Source organism: Mytilus trossulus, chromosome 5 (assembly GCF_036588685.1).
Source record: "Mytilus trossulus isolate FHL-02 chromosome 5, PNRI_Mtr1.1.1.hap1, whole genome shotgun sequence".
Classification (NCBI taxonomy): Eukaryota; Metazoa; Mollusca; class Bivalvia; order Mytilida; family Mytilidae; genus Mytilus; species Mytilus trossulus.
Window position 1 is genome coordinate 63825526 of NC_086377.1, and position 13789 is coordinate 63839314.

A 13789-nucleotide genomic window follows, 5' to 3' on the forward strand; every position below is an offset into this window, starting at 1 on the left:
GTCGATGCATAATATAATATCATTTAATGATTAGGAATTATGTAGTTAGGTTTTGTGAAATAAAACACTTGATATACAATTACAATTGTTGGGAAGAATCTCAATATGCTTTTAATGATAAGGAGATCTTTAACAGTGTCAAATCAGGGAATAATCTTAGTTTCAGAACATACAGGACTATCACTGGGGTAAAGCTGTCGACAGTAACTGCATGCACGGTCATCCCAAGTTAGTGCCTTCTTTTGAAATCTTTTCAAAGTGAATTGATTGATCAATTTTGTCATAGTCGGTCTCGCAATATTTAATGATTTGATTTGGTAACAACTTTGACCAACAACAGAACCAATACACTATATTGCCATTGTTATTTTGAGCAAACAACACACAAAACTTCTGTGTCCGCTGCATATGGCGGACATTTTAGTGACCCGCACACTGTTTTTACAGGATAAAATAATTTTCCATTTTCGTTGTTTGATCCACCTGCCATAGCTTCAGTGTCTCTATCTACACAGGCAAATTCTGATGCAGCAGCATGGCTATGGTATCCTGCCATTAAAATTCCTTCGTATTCTTTTGTCCATCCATTGTAACAAGTTTTCCTTCCTGAAATATTTTAGTTTGACAATTCGATTTTAGCTTAGAATAATCATATAAAATAACAAGATGTGGCATAATCGCCAACGAGACAGTAACCTATTGTAAATTTCAATTGACGTATATGTTACTAACTATAAGTAAGGCAACGGACTTCAACAATGAGCAAATCAAAACTGTACGGTCAGTAATTGAATGCCAACACATGACAAAATGTGAAACACTTCAAAACGAAAAACTAACGTCCTGAACAATGATAACATATTAAGCGAAAACAGATATAAGAGTCTCCGAATACTGAGTTACTGGCTCCTGGATTGTGAATGGTACCTACAGAATGTAACGACATTTAACTTCTGTGTGAACGCTCAACCCTCCCTGTAACCTCTGACAATGATATAACAGTGCAAAATAAGAACCATCCGAAAAAATCTGTTGGAAATAGCTTCACTAATGAAATCTGCACGAAGCCAAAAAAAAAAACAAGCATACAGTCGAAAGTTACAAAATGAAGATCTAAGGGTACTCGAAATTACTGAAGGCTTGTTCAACGCAATACACAACTAATAAAAACATAGTTTTCAACCAGACTTATTTTAATCTTAATATGTCCCAAGTCAGGAGCCTGTAATTCAGTGGTTGTCGTTCATTTTTTGTACATAAATAAGGCCGCTAGTTTTCTCGTTTGAATTGTTTTACACTGTTATTTCGGGGCCTTTCATAGCTGACTATGCGGTATGGGCTTTGTACATAGTTGAAGGCCGTACGGTGACTTATAGTTGTTAATGTCTGTGTCATTTTGGTCTCTTGTGGACAGTTGTCTCATTGGCAATCATACCACATCTTCTATTTTATATGTATAAGGTGTCACACCACCAATTCGGGCACGGCCAGAAAGCACATACCAGAAAGTAGTACATATGTAACACAAAATAGTTCCTGCGCATGAGTGTAACTTTCAAAATGTGTAGAATATTTAGGTATTTTTGGTATCAAATGAAAGCTGAAGGACTGGTGATAATTGTAGAACACTTTTGGACTTTTAATTTTGAATATTAAAAAAACTGCACCAGATTTCAAAAAGAAGATACGTTATGTCTGTTTGTCAGATCTGAAGTACCTGTTTTGGTACATCCGAAGTTCCGCAAACCAGTTCTTTCCTATATGCCATTAAAGGTATGTTGATTTTTTCAGTACAAGACACCATGAAGTGTTGCTTTGAAATGCAATGATTGACACTTATTTGAACTTAAAACAAAAGAGGTATGCCTGCTTGAAACGGAGGAATTTAACATAGAAAGCAATGCGCCCATGAATTAGTGGTGTACTTCCATAATGAATGAAACAGAAGTTCAACAAAACCTTCACCCGTGAACAAATTGTAGCAAGAGAATATTAAGTATGCATGCATAGAAACAATTCATACAAATGAAGTACGACATGTGTATATGATGATGTTTTGTATATATGAACGAATGTTTACAGTACGCACATTTATATGGTATTTCACGCAATTAGAAAACTCATTGATTCTTTAAAAAAATTTACACATTTAAAACAAATTATCTCTTTTAACGTAAAGGCCGGTAATCTATCTGTGGTACAAACAAATTCAAGCGTGAGGATGAACAATAACATTGTAGTAATAAACTCATCATAGATAATAAAGACCTATCGCTCACTAGAAAATAGTGAACTGGGAACAAATTATTATAAAGAAAAGTATTATGTTAGGCATGCCTAGTTAAGAAAGCGAATTAAATTACGATTTATCATATCAAATATCTAATCCATATGGCAAAAAAATAAAAATATATAGAACACTGAACACAGAGAAACTCGATCCCCACCAATAACAGAGGGTGAACTCATGTGTTACGAAACAGTAAGTAGATCATGTTCCAACTGTGGCGCTCGTCATGTACATTTAGATTCTGCAAGTACAACCCCAGTGATATATCTAATATGGTAGAAGAGCTCGGGATTGTGGATTTAATAATTGAAACATTGAAAAAGCAAACAAAAGCACATTAACCCCATATACTTGACAATGGAAGAATTTGCTAGTCCTTTTATATGACGGTGTTACTAAATCTGTCTTACTAATTTAGCAGCAGTATATGTTAAAAACAAAAGAAAATATATGTAAAAAAGACTATATTTAATCAATTAAAGAGTCTAACAATCCGACAATTACGGTCATATTAATAAATTAACAAAAACACATTAAGCTCACAGGAAACATGTAAAAGCATATGATAAATCCTTTTTTTTTTTACAATAAGTCAGTTTGTCTGAAATTTGTACTACAGGTTATAATCATTCAAATACAACACACATGATATTGGAAATATATGCACAGCCATGAATTATCATTTCGATGACAACCTCTGTAAATCAAACAATTGAATTAGTTTTAAGATATACTAAAGAAAAATCATATTTTTCTGTTTTTTTCTTCTTGTATATATAACATATTCAAATAGGCGCTTAAGGGTGTAGGTATGAGTGATTTCACACACAAGGACAACAGGATTGGGTTTTTTTCTAGAAGGGCATAGCGGAATCAAAAAATATCAGTACTTGTTTGGAATGGTTTCATAATAATATACGCGGGGACCGTTATTGAAAAGAATAGCTTACCGTTAGTGTAATGTAGGAACCATATTTATTTCCTATTAACCAACTAATCTTAAAAACGTTATCCTTACGCCTTGAACATCTTTATACCGTAGTTTTAGAGTGCATTCGGAAGAAACAATTGAAATATATATGTTTCCTTTCAGCTGCACCACTTATAACTACTGCAAAAACATTTCAATGATATAGTATAGGAATTGAAATTAACGTAGGATTTTACCGATAAATCATTCAATAATGGGACCCTAGTACTTATTTTTATGAAGAAACTTTTCACAGATGACACAAACGTGAACAACCAGAACAATATTATGAACTAAACAAATACCTATCAGTTAACATTCTTAACAATTTATAATGATCTATCATTTTGTTTTTTTTTTGCTATTTTTTTTTTCAATACACATACATGTATACTTTATTGTTACAACTGTTCGCCAGAGTTGTATATGATTACTCGCAAATATAATATAACATCGATGCTATTGGAATTTTAGGCGCAATTACAATTAAAAAAAACCAATTAGAACATATTTGCAGTCTTCTGTGAAACATACATTTCATAAATGACAACCAACTGGTGATGGCATCCGTATTAGTAAAGAGTTACTTCCCTTTCCAAAAAAATCTGAAAGGTTTAAACAGACGAAGAAACTGATAATGAACGATTGAAATACATTCATAAAACAAATTTAAATCTAACTCGTTGTTATTGTTGGCATTTGCTTTTTGTATATACAAATGAAAGTAGGTTCTTAAACATGTTAAAACTAAGTATTGAAATTTAATCACTTTGATAGACATATAGTCTAAATACCGCATTTGAAGACAGTCGGTAAGATAAATTCGTTACACTGTGTTCTAGTGACCTTATATGATATATATGTGGAATTTACTGACTCCATATCTATTGTATTAGGTCACTTACACATAGAATTAACTAATAGTATACTAACACGAGAAAAATAAAATGATAAATGTTCAAAACAATTATGTCTGGTTTAATATTTTACCTGGTATCATGATTGATGATATTTTTCCTTTAGCTAGGCATGCTGCACAAGCGACGTCATGTTGCGCAATACCAGACCTGATTCCTTGTGGTTTGTTAAAGTCATATACTTCGTATTCTGATCCATACAGATAACCGTAGTAATCATGTGATTTCAGAGGCTGTGCCACGTCCGGGTGATTAGGTAAACATATATAGTTCACACTTGCCCCTGAGTGCGTATAGTGTCCTCCGCCTACTTGGCCTGTTGATAAGTATAACGTTTAAATTTATTTCTTGCTTTTTTTTTCTTGTTCAGATAAATAGATCAATTTCGACATTCTATTTATGAATGAGGAACACCGATAGACCCAAGATTAATTAGCATAAAGGCCATCATTGAACACAGTTTTATAATCGTGACATACATTGCAAAAGAAGCCTTGTGACATATTAAATGCACGGGAGAATGCATGAATGTAAAAATTGTCTGAATGAAAAATAATGTTGCACATTTTATTCCATTTTAAAGGAAAAAAGAGAAATACTTATATTTGAGGTATAAACGACATACATATCGATAATATTGTGTTGATTATCTGTCGTGCAATTGTTATTCGTGTCTTTCATTTTAAATGCAACTCTTTGCACAATTACACCCTTAAGGTGGTCCAGTATGGGAAGCTGATAGAATGTTTCTTTTTCCTTTATATAGCGCTTATACGTTTTTGGTTGACTAAAATAAATTTGAATCGTTTAATTTTCATAAATTATTGACATAATATTTACTTTATCCTTAGACAAAAACATAAAAATTTCAAAAAAAAAACATGAACCAATCACTTTCTCGGAAAGATTTCATTAAATATATAGCAGTTTGACAAACACTAATTTTGGTCATTGAGAAGCTTAATATTTCCCTACCAATATAACGTGATTAAAACGTTGAGCTGATTTCACAGAGTTATCTCCCTGTAGTGATAGGTACCACATTAACGTACATTTTAAACTAACTTGTTTACACTTCTGTTCCTACACATAAATTACGTTACCTGAATATATTGTTTCAGTGTTGAGTCCATCGCATTGTGTCTTACCCCATCTGATGTATGTCACTCCTAAAAAAAAGCAAGAAACATGCAGCAGGTACTTTTCTGTATCTGATATAGTTTTGTTTTTTTGAAACATTCAATTGATCGACATTTAAGTAAATCAATTCATATAAGTATTCATCTAATATTGCTTGTAAATTTAAAAAGTTTACTATCCTGTCGTTCGGATAATTTTTGCCTATTTAGATTATTAATTCTTTGACCTTATTAATTTTGATTAGTGATTATTATAACACACATGTAAAATTATGTTAAACCAGTTTTATAGAAAAATGAAAATAATTGACATGAATTATCATATTTTATAGATGTTGAGTACTTTTAGTCTGATATACTAGTCTATCTTACCTCCTTTACATTTCTAGGAATATGATTGGTTACAAGCAACCGCGTGGAGACCGTGTATATTCCATATTATGTTAGTAGGGTACCATATAAGTTCAGTAGGTGGGGCTTTTTTTAAATACACGGTTAGGAGTAGTGTTACGTCCCTTTCATAACATCAACAAGGTTTTGAGAAAAACCAAAAAAGGTTTCAACACACGAAGACATTGATGATGAACGATTGAAATATTCATAAAACCAGTTGTTATTGTTGGCATTTGTTTTTGTAAAGACTAATTATATAATGAAAATATAGTTTATTAACACCAACGGTATTGAAGACTTGATCACTTTGATATGCAACTAGTCTAATTAACTCATGTTACGATAGTCGATAAGATAATTCGTTACATAGTGTGCTAGTGACCTCTTACCCTATATGGAATTTACTCACCCCATATGTATCGTATTGGGTCACTAGCACACTATGTACTAGTAACTTATAATATAGTAAATAAATCGATCAAACAAATAAAATCCAGGGTTTATACTAAAGAAAAGTAAGTCCTTACATAGCATCTATAATACTAAAATAACGAGGCCCAATTTGTTAGCCGTCATCACGTAAAAAAGATGAATCAAATAATTCACCTTTAAATAAAGTTAATATAGGACAATGGTGTTGATAAAAAATTACACCACTCCAGAACCTTTTGTTTTCCACATAATTAATATTGCCAATAATTAACCAGTTCCGAGGGGAATCCGATACCGATACCAATAGTATATTCACCTGTTACCTATTACCTTATCTGTACGTTCCGAATTTGACAGGCGCACCACCAAGATTTTGCTATATACAAGGGTCATAGTCACAGGGTTGACACTACTAAATTCAAGCATTATCACATTGTTCCATATTGCAGTATTTCAATCAGTATGACTTTCTAAGATGGCGATACGAATACAAAAAATCTGGACTTAAAATAAGGCGTATAGTTACAGTTTTCAATTTGTTAGCCAGCATGACGTAAAACAGCGAATCAAAGAATTCAACTAATATAGGCCATTGCATGCCTTTTTGTTTTCCAAATAATTAATATTACCAATAATGGATAAGTTCCAGGTTGACGGGTTCAAACAGAAAGATTTTGAAAGCAGAGATTTGCAATCAGTATGACTTTCTAAGATGGCGATACGAATACAAAAAATCTAGACTTGAAATAAGGCGTATAGTTAGTTTTCAATTTGTTACCCAGCATGACGTAAAACAGCGAATCAAAGAATTCAACTAATATAGGCCATTGCAGGCCCTTTTCGTCGACAGGTTCAAATAGAAAGATTTTGAAAGCAGAGAAAACTGTGCATCTTATAATCTCCATGACTTTATCAGATGGCAATACCAATACTAAAATAAGGCTTACGCATAGTTATATACTTTAATTCAATCACTGACCCGCGATATCACGGCTGTGTTCTAGTAATATATATATATCTGATGTTTAAGTTAGAAGATTAAATTTAATTTAAATGAAGTCTTACCGTAAAATTAGTAAAATCATAAGTTTACAGCGAAAAGTTCAGACTTATTCGTGATAGACTTTTCTTAAGTCCCGCTTTGGTTATGAAACCATTTTAGGCAAGTCTAACATATTTAGAACAAATAAGTGATATGTTTATATATATAGCACAAAACCTTTGTCGTTGTTCTTGATTTGTTGATTTTCTATATCAGCTAATTTTCTTGTCCCTGCGATTTGATAATCTTCTATTTCAACAAGTTTTCTTATGTCTGCTTTTTGTTGATTTTGTACTTTATTAAGTTCCTCTTTCCCTGCTCTTGTTGACATTAATTTCTGCATGTCTTCAATTAGGTCATATATCATGTGTATCTTTTTTCTTTCTTTACTTTCAGAAAATATATCTATGCCAAGCTCTTTTTCTATTGTAGATAAACAAACAAAATACCTTTTAAATATATATTTTATTCGAAACATTTCGCTATGTTTTCGTCTTTTGACCTATTTTTCCTTCATAAACCAATGGCAGTTTATGAGTGTTCTTCAATTTGAGTGGTCTATCGCACAATTTTTTTTAGAAATAAATCAAAGTTTTGAAGAACTTAATACATTTTCAAATATCTTAAATTAATAACATGAAGCTATTGAGAAGTGCGGCGTATAAAAATTATATTGTTAGCAATGTCAATCTCTATGCTTGATTCTATTTTAAAATCTTGTCTTTGCTTGTTTTTTTTTTTTAATACACAAAATACGAATTAGCGTTTACCTCATCACAACGATATAAATGGTTTAAATAATAGAAATTGTTTTTTAACCTGTTATTTATCTCGTTGATACCAATTTATAAGAGGCGATTAAACAAAATGGTTATGTATAATAGTTAATATTCAATGTATTTTCACAAGAAGGAGAAAGATAAACAGCGAAAGATTATAAGTTAACAGAACATTTTGGGGGAAAGATCATCCCCATTAAAAAAAATCAATGAGTTCTATTATTTAATATATATGTTTTACTGTCAATAGCTGTATAGTTGGTAAGTCAATAAAATAACATTTGATTAATGTTGTCCGTCTGAAGCGATTTGCTGGATGTACCAAAATTCGGAACGCTATAACTCATACATCTTGAATTTCTATAAAAAGTTGAGTTTAATCCGATGTTGAACTGCTATTGTGTTTGTCTTGTTTTATTTGTCTTCCTATTCTTATATGACGTGCTTCTTTCGCTTTGTGAACAAACCCATACTCTTAATCCAATAAAATGTGTTTGCTCATGCGTATATTGACTACTGCAGAATAATAAATTTTCTTAAATTTACATGCATTTAATATATTTCATTAACTTTAAAACACTTCCAAACTATTAAATGATGCACATGGTGTTACTAATTTCTTTGTCATGACTGTATTGTGTTGCACTCCGAAATTGACAAATTTGACCTAGATACGACAACGATTCATGGTGGCTGTTCAAAACGCACCCCTCGGTAAAATCACAGTGCCAGCCGTTTGATACTTAACAAATAAAAACGGGAGGTTCATGGAAATGCCTACACAAAAGCGTTACATTTATATTTATCGGACATATAAATTACCTTAATTTTACTAATCAGAATCGAAAAAAATGATTGTTTTACTTCTCATACCTATTCGGTCAAGTCTGGCTAACACATCCCCAGTTCTTCTTTGATTTTCATACACGTACATAGCCATCAATGCTACAACAATAGCATTAGTAAATACTTGTAAGTAGCCCATGTCCTGACGGTAATTTCCTCAATTATTTGCACACGTTGCATAAACTTAGCGACCGTGTTTGCTAAAAAAAAATAACACAAGGAAATAATGCATAAGATATAAATTAGCAGTCAGGTAAGACGACAAACATTCAATCTACATTTAAACCTATTGTATATACACACACACATCTACAATTATATCACGTAAATGATTTATAAATATTATCGACTCATCAAAAAGTTTAAATAACCGTTTTTGTATTAATATTTTATGTCAATCAGCAAAAATAAACATATTGGGGAGTGGAATTGTGTATACTTATTCTTCGTACAATAACAGGGTTATGCTTTAAAGTATAAAACACTTTTATTATCACAAAGCCAAAGTTCAAAACTAGCATATTTCCACTCATCTAGCGGCATTCACTCTACCTTTAAAAGATAACCACAATAAAAAATGCACAAAACTATTTTTGAAAGCCCCTATTTTTACTCATGGCTATTTCCCACCATTTTTTCCTTTAAAAATGTCCTGTACCAAGTCAGGAATCTGGCCATTGTTATATTATAGTTCGTTTCTGTGTGTGTTACATTTTGACGTTGCGTCGTTTGTTTTCTCTTATTTTTTAGTGTAAATTCACATTGCGATAAGACGTGTCACGGTACTTGTCTATCCCAAACTCACGTATTTGGATTTGATGTTATATTTGTTATTCTCGTGGGATTTTGTCTGATGCTCGGTCCGTTTCTGTGTGTGTTACATTTTAGTGTTGTGTCGTTGTTCTCCTCTTATATTTAATGCGTTTCCCTCGGTTTTAGTTTGTTACCCCGATTTAGTTTTTTGTCCATGGATTTAGGAGTTTTGAATAGCGGTATACTACTGTTGCCTTTATTCATACACACAACATAAGAATATTTTCTATTCGACAAAATTTCGAAGCAAGTTATTATCGATTGAATATCCAACAGTTATGATTTTAGAAAGAACATACCGTGCATGACATTATTAAGTCTATAATTCCAAGAGTCGTTTATTTTTTTATAACTAATTATTTTAATCCTTCACAAACTTAGTAGCAGTATTCAATATGGTTTCGAGCTCTTCAATCACATACATTTTTTATTTGAGTGTCACTGATGATTCGTTTGCGTCTTGCGTTCAAAATTTTAATCCTAGAATATATAATGAATATAAAAATAAGGAGATGCGGAATTACTGCACATGAGACAACTATCCATCAAAGTTTAAATGAAGTAAATGTAAGCAATTATATGCAATAGTATTGCATTCAACAATGAGACAAACCTTTATAGTCGGCTATTAAAGGCCCCTACATGAAAAATATTGAGTTTATATTAGTTTATATATATAACAAAAAAGGCATTTGACGAATGATGAAACCGGTATGTTTTTTTTAAGTTGTTTAAAGAGTACTGTAACATTCGTTTTATTAACATTCTGATCCCAAATACAAGACAAATGTTAATGCTTTTACGGAAGCAGACCCGGAGTCGGAACTTAAAAGATCGAAAACGAATAGAATAGATTACGTAATTTTACTACAAATATCAAGTTTAATAAATTCCAGTAAAAGTTTCATAATCATAACTCGTGAAAGTAAATGTCTTGACTTTTGCTAAACATTAATGTTTTAACTGCAACAATCTTTGCCATGACGGCAAACATTTAAAACAGTTGATGCAGTAACAAAATATTGTCCGGGCTATACAAAGATGTCTTAAATGTTTTACATCAGATTTCAACACCATTTTAAGTTTTTTTTTAGAGATTTGCCCCAAGTTTAAACTGATATATAAAAAAAGAAGATGTGGTATGGTTGCCAATGAGACAACTCTCCACAAGAGACCAAATGTCAAATAAAATTAATAACTATAGGTCACCGTGCGGCCTTCAACAATGAGCAGATTTCTTATTTTATTGATGATTCGTGTTTTTGTTATTTTGCATGTTTAATTTAGGGAATATATCAGTAAAAAGTAAAATCACAAAAATACTGAACTCAGAGGAAAATCAATTTGGAAAGTCCATAATCACATGGCAAAATCAAAAAACAAAACGAATCAAAAACGAATGGACAAGAACTGTCATATTCCTGACTTGGTACAGGCATTTTCAAATGTAGAAAACGGTGGATTAAACCTGGTTCTATAGCGCTAACCCTCTCACTTTAATAACAGTCTCATCAAATTCCGCTACATTTACATGATGCGTTAAATAAACAGTCACAATTAATAAAATAGTCAAAATATGGGTACATCAGTCATCATCGTATACTCTTATGAACTGTTTTGTAATCATACATAAAAGTAGAAAAGAGTCAAAGGTATGTGTCCTTATTTTTAAGATAAAAGTCATTACAAATTTTGCGGGAAATTATTGTCTCTAGATTGTTCATATATCTGACATTAGTTCATTTGTAATTTGAAAAAATAACAAGGATTTTTAAACTATTAGTAATTAAACTATGAAAAAAGTAGGGGTTAGCAGGCCAATTGTTTTATGGAATGGCACTACATGAATTTAACCAGAGGGTTCCGAATATCTGACAAAAGTCAAAAGCAGGACTAGCAAACATCCTTAATTGTAAACATTGATCCTGATTCTGAGTTAAACGGAAACTTGTGTCAAATGATTTGTTTTGTCTGTTTGTAATGTATAATCACCAGTGTACACTAAATAAAATAATGCATTGCTCAGAGGGTTACCTTTCGGCAAACTTCTCAGTTTCTTACCTTGTCAAAGAAACCAGTAAAAGAAGGTATGATTCCGATATTCTAGCTTAAGAAAAGTATTACAAGAAAAACTGTCGTCAGACACGTTGTACGTTCCAGATTAATAGTTTAGAAAAGGAAATACATTAAACTTTGGAAAGCTTTAGAACCAAGATTCTCCAAATCCACAGGAAGGAACTTCAACATATCGAGGAGCGTTTTGTACAGTGTTTAAACATCATTTGGTGTAGTTAGTCGTCATTGTTTTGTTACGTCAATTCCCGAACGATTGCCTTGGTTCTCTACAAATAAGCATGCACAAAGTATCTAAGAAGTTTTATTGACAATTTTACATCAAACTTTCACATTGAAATTGTGGAATTGTGGTTGTTAAAACACATATATGTTCTTGCACTATTGTATTACAGTAATTTAAACTACTATAATTATAATAATGAAAATGTTTTTATCATACTTAATCGATAGATTTTTATACTTTTATGCCATACTATGTTTTTTTATGCTTTTCTATTTTACTTGCTTGATTATTGTGACACAAGATATGTATACATGTTAATACCTGTAAATTCACGAAGAAGAAAAATTTCACGAGCATAAAGCCTCAAGTTGAAAATTGACATTGTTTGGTAAAGCAATTGACATGATTCAGTTAAGTGTTCCAAATTGTGTCATGGTTTTTAACACATTGGTCATGGTTTTAATAAAAATTGATAAAATTTTATTTTTACGTAAATATTGATAACTTGTTGAATGCTTCATTAGAAAGAAACAACTTACTACATGTACAAAATTAATAAAAAGTCTGTTGAACGAATTCTGTTTTATCTTTTGTATACGTGTGTTGCTCTTTTTGACATTTTGATTTTTTTTTTGCCATGGCGTTGTCAGTTTATTTTCAATATGAGAGTCTGAATGTCCCTTTGATGTATTTCGGCCCTTCACTCATGGGTGTAATCGATAAACTTTACCTGAAACAATCTTACTTATGATTGGTACACATAGACATTATAGCTGTGAAAAATAAAATTGATAAAGACAACGCTCGTTTGTGTTCCATTTAATGGCAATCTTATTTGAATAGTTACGGACTATGTCCGGGATTTGCAGATGAATGAAATTAAGAGTATAACAGAATAAGCCAGTGAGCTTAAGGTCATCCTTCAATTCTATGAAAGAATATCCCTATAAGGCCTCGAAATACTGTTTTTAAAATTTAGATTTTATACCACTAAGCCTAATAGAAAGATTACCAATATCTGATCATATGTGTGTGCAAATAGTTATCAAAAGTACCAGGATTATAATTTAATACGCCAGACGCGAGTGTCGTCTACATAAGACTCATCAGTGACGATCAGATCAAAAAAGTTATAAAGCCAAACAAGTACAAATTTGAAGAGCACTGAGGACCCAAAATTTCCCAAACGTTATGCCAAATACGGCTATGGTAATCTATGCCTGGGATAAGAAAATCTTTAGTTTTTCAACAACAAAAAAACTTTAATTAACAACAAATTTATAAAATTGGCCATATAATTGATATTCATGTCAACACCGAAGTGCTGACTACTAGTTGATACCCTCGGGGATGAAACGTCCACCAGCAGTGGCATCGACCCAGTGGAATAAATAGTTATCAAAGGTATCCGGATTATGATTTAATACGCCAGAAGCGCGTTTCGTCTACATAAAACTCATCAGTGACGCTCAGATCAAAACAATGTGCGACTGGACGACGAATGTTAAGTAAATGTCATGCTTAGGCGTAAGGGTTGTCATTGATGTTCTTGTGGCGGTAAGACAATGTCTGATTAATTGCTTTTTGTTGTAGTTTGTTGTACAGGGATACATTAATAAAAAAAAGTCAATGATAAATCATCAAGTCAAACTACCTAGACAGGGAAATCGCATGATCATAAAAAGAAAACAACCAAAAACTACTGTTTTGAGAAATTTCAGTGTATCAATAACAATAATGATTATAAAATTTACTTAGCAATTTCAACAACGTTTTCTTGGTTAACAGATTTTGAAAGAATTCTCATAAAACACTAGGGCTATTCAGGAAACCATAACACTGACTTTCTTAATTATTTACGATCTATAA

The 13789-nt window shown here is 31.8% G+C and overlaps 1 protein-coding gene across 1 annotated transcript; it reads right to left on the reverse strand.

Moving 5' to 3' along the window:
* LOC134719797 (short-chain collagen C4-like) lies at positions 1-9044 on the reverse strand. Its single transcript, XM_063582756.1, has 5 exons — positions 8836-9044; positions 7361-7606; positions 5281-5346; positions 4251-4493; positions 1-606 (listed from the first exon to the last, which is right to left on the reverse strand). The coding sequence occupies exons 1-5, from the start codon at positions 8945-8947 to the stop codon at positions 365-367; spliced, it is 909 nt and encodes a 302-aa protein (XP_063438826.1). The 5' UTR covers positions 8948-9044; the 3' UTR covers positions 1-364.
* Positions 9045-13789: the final 4745 nt, after the last annotated feature.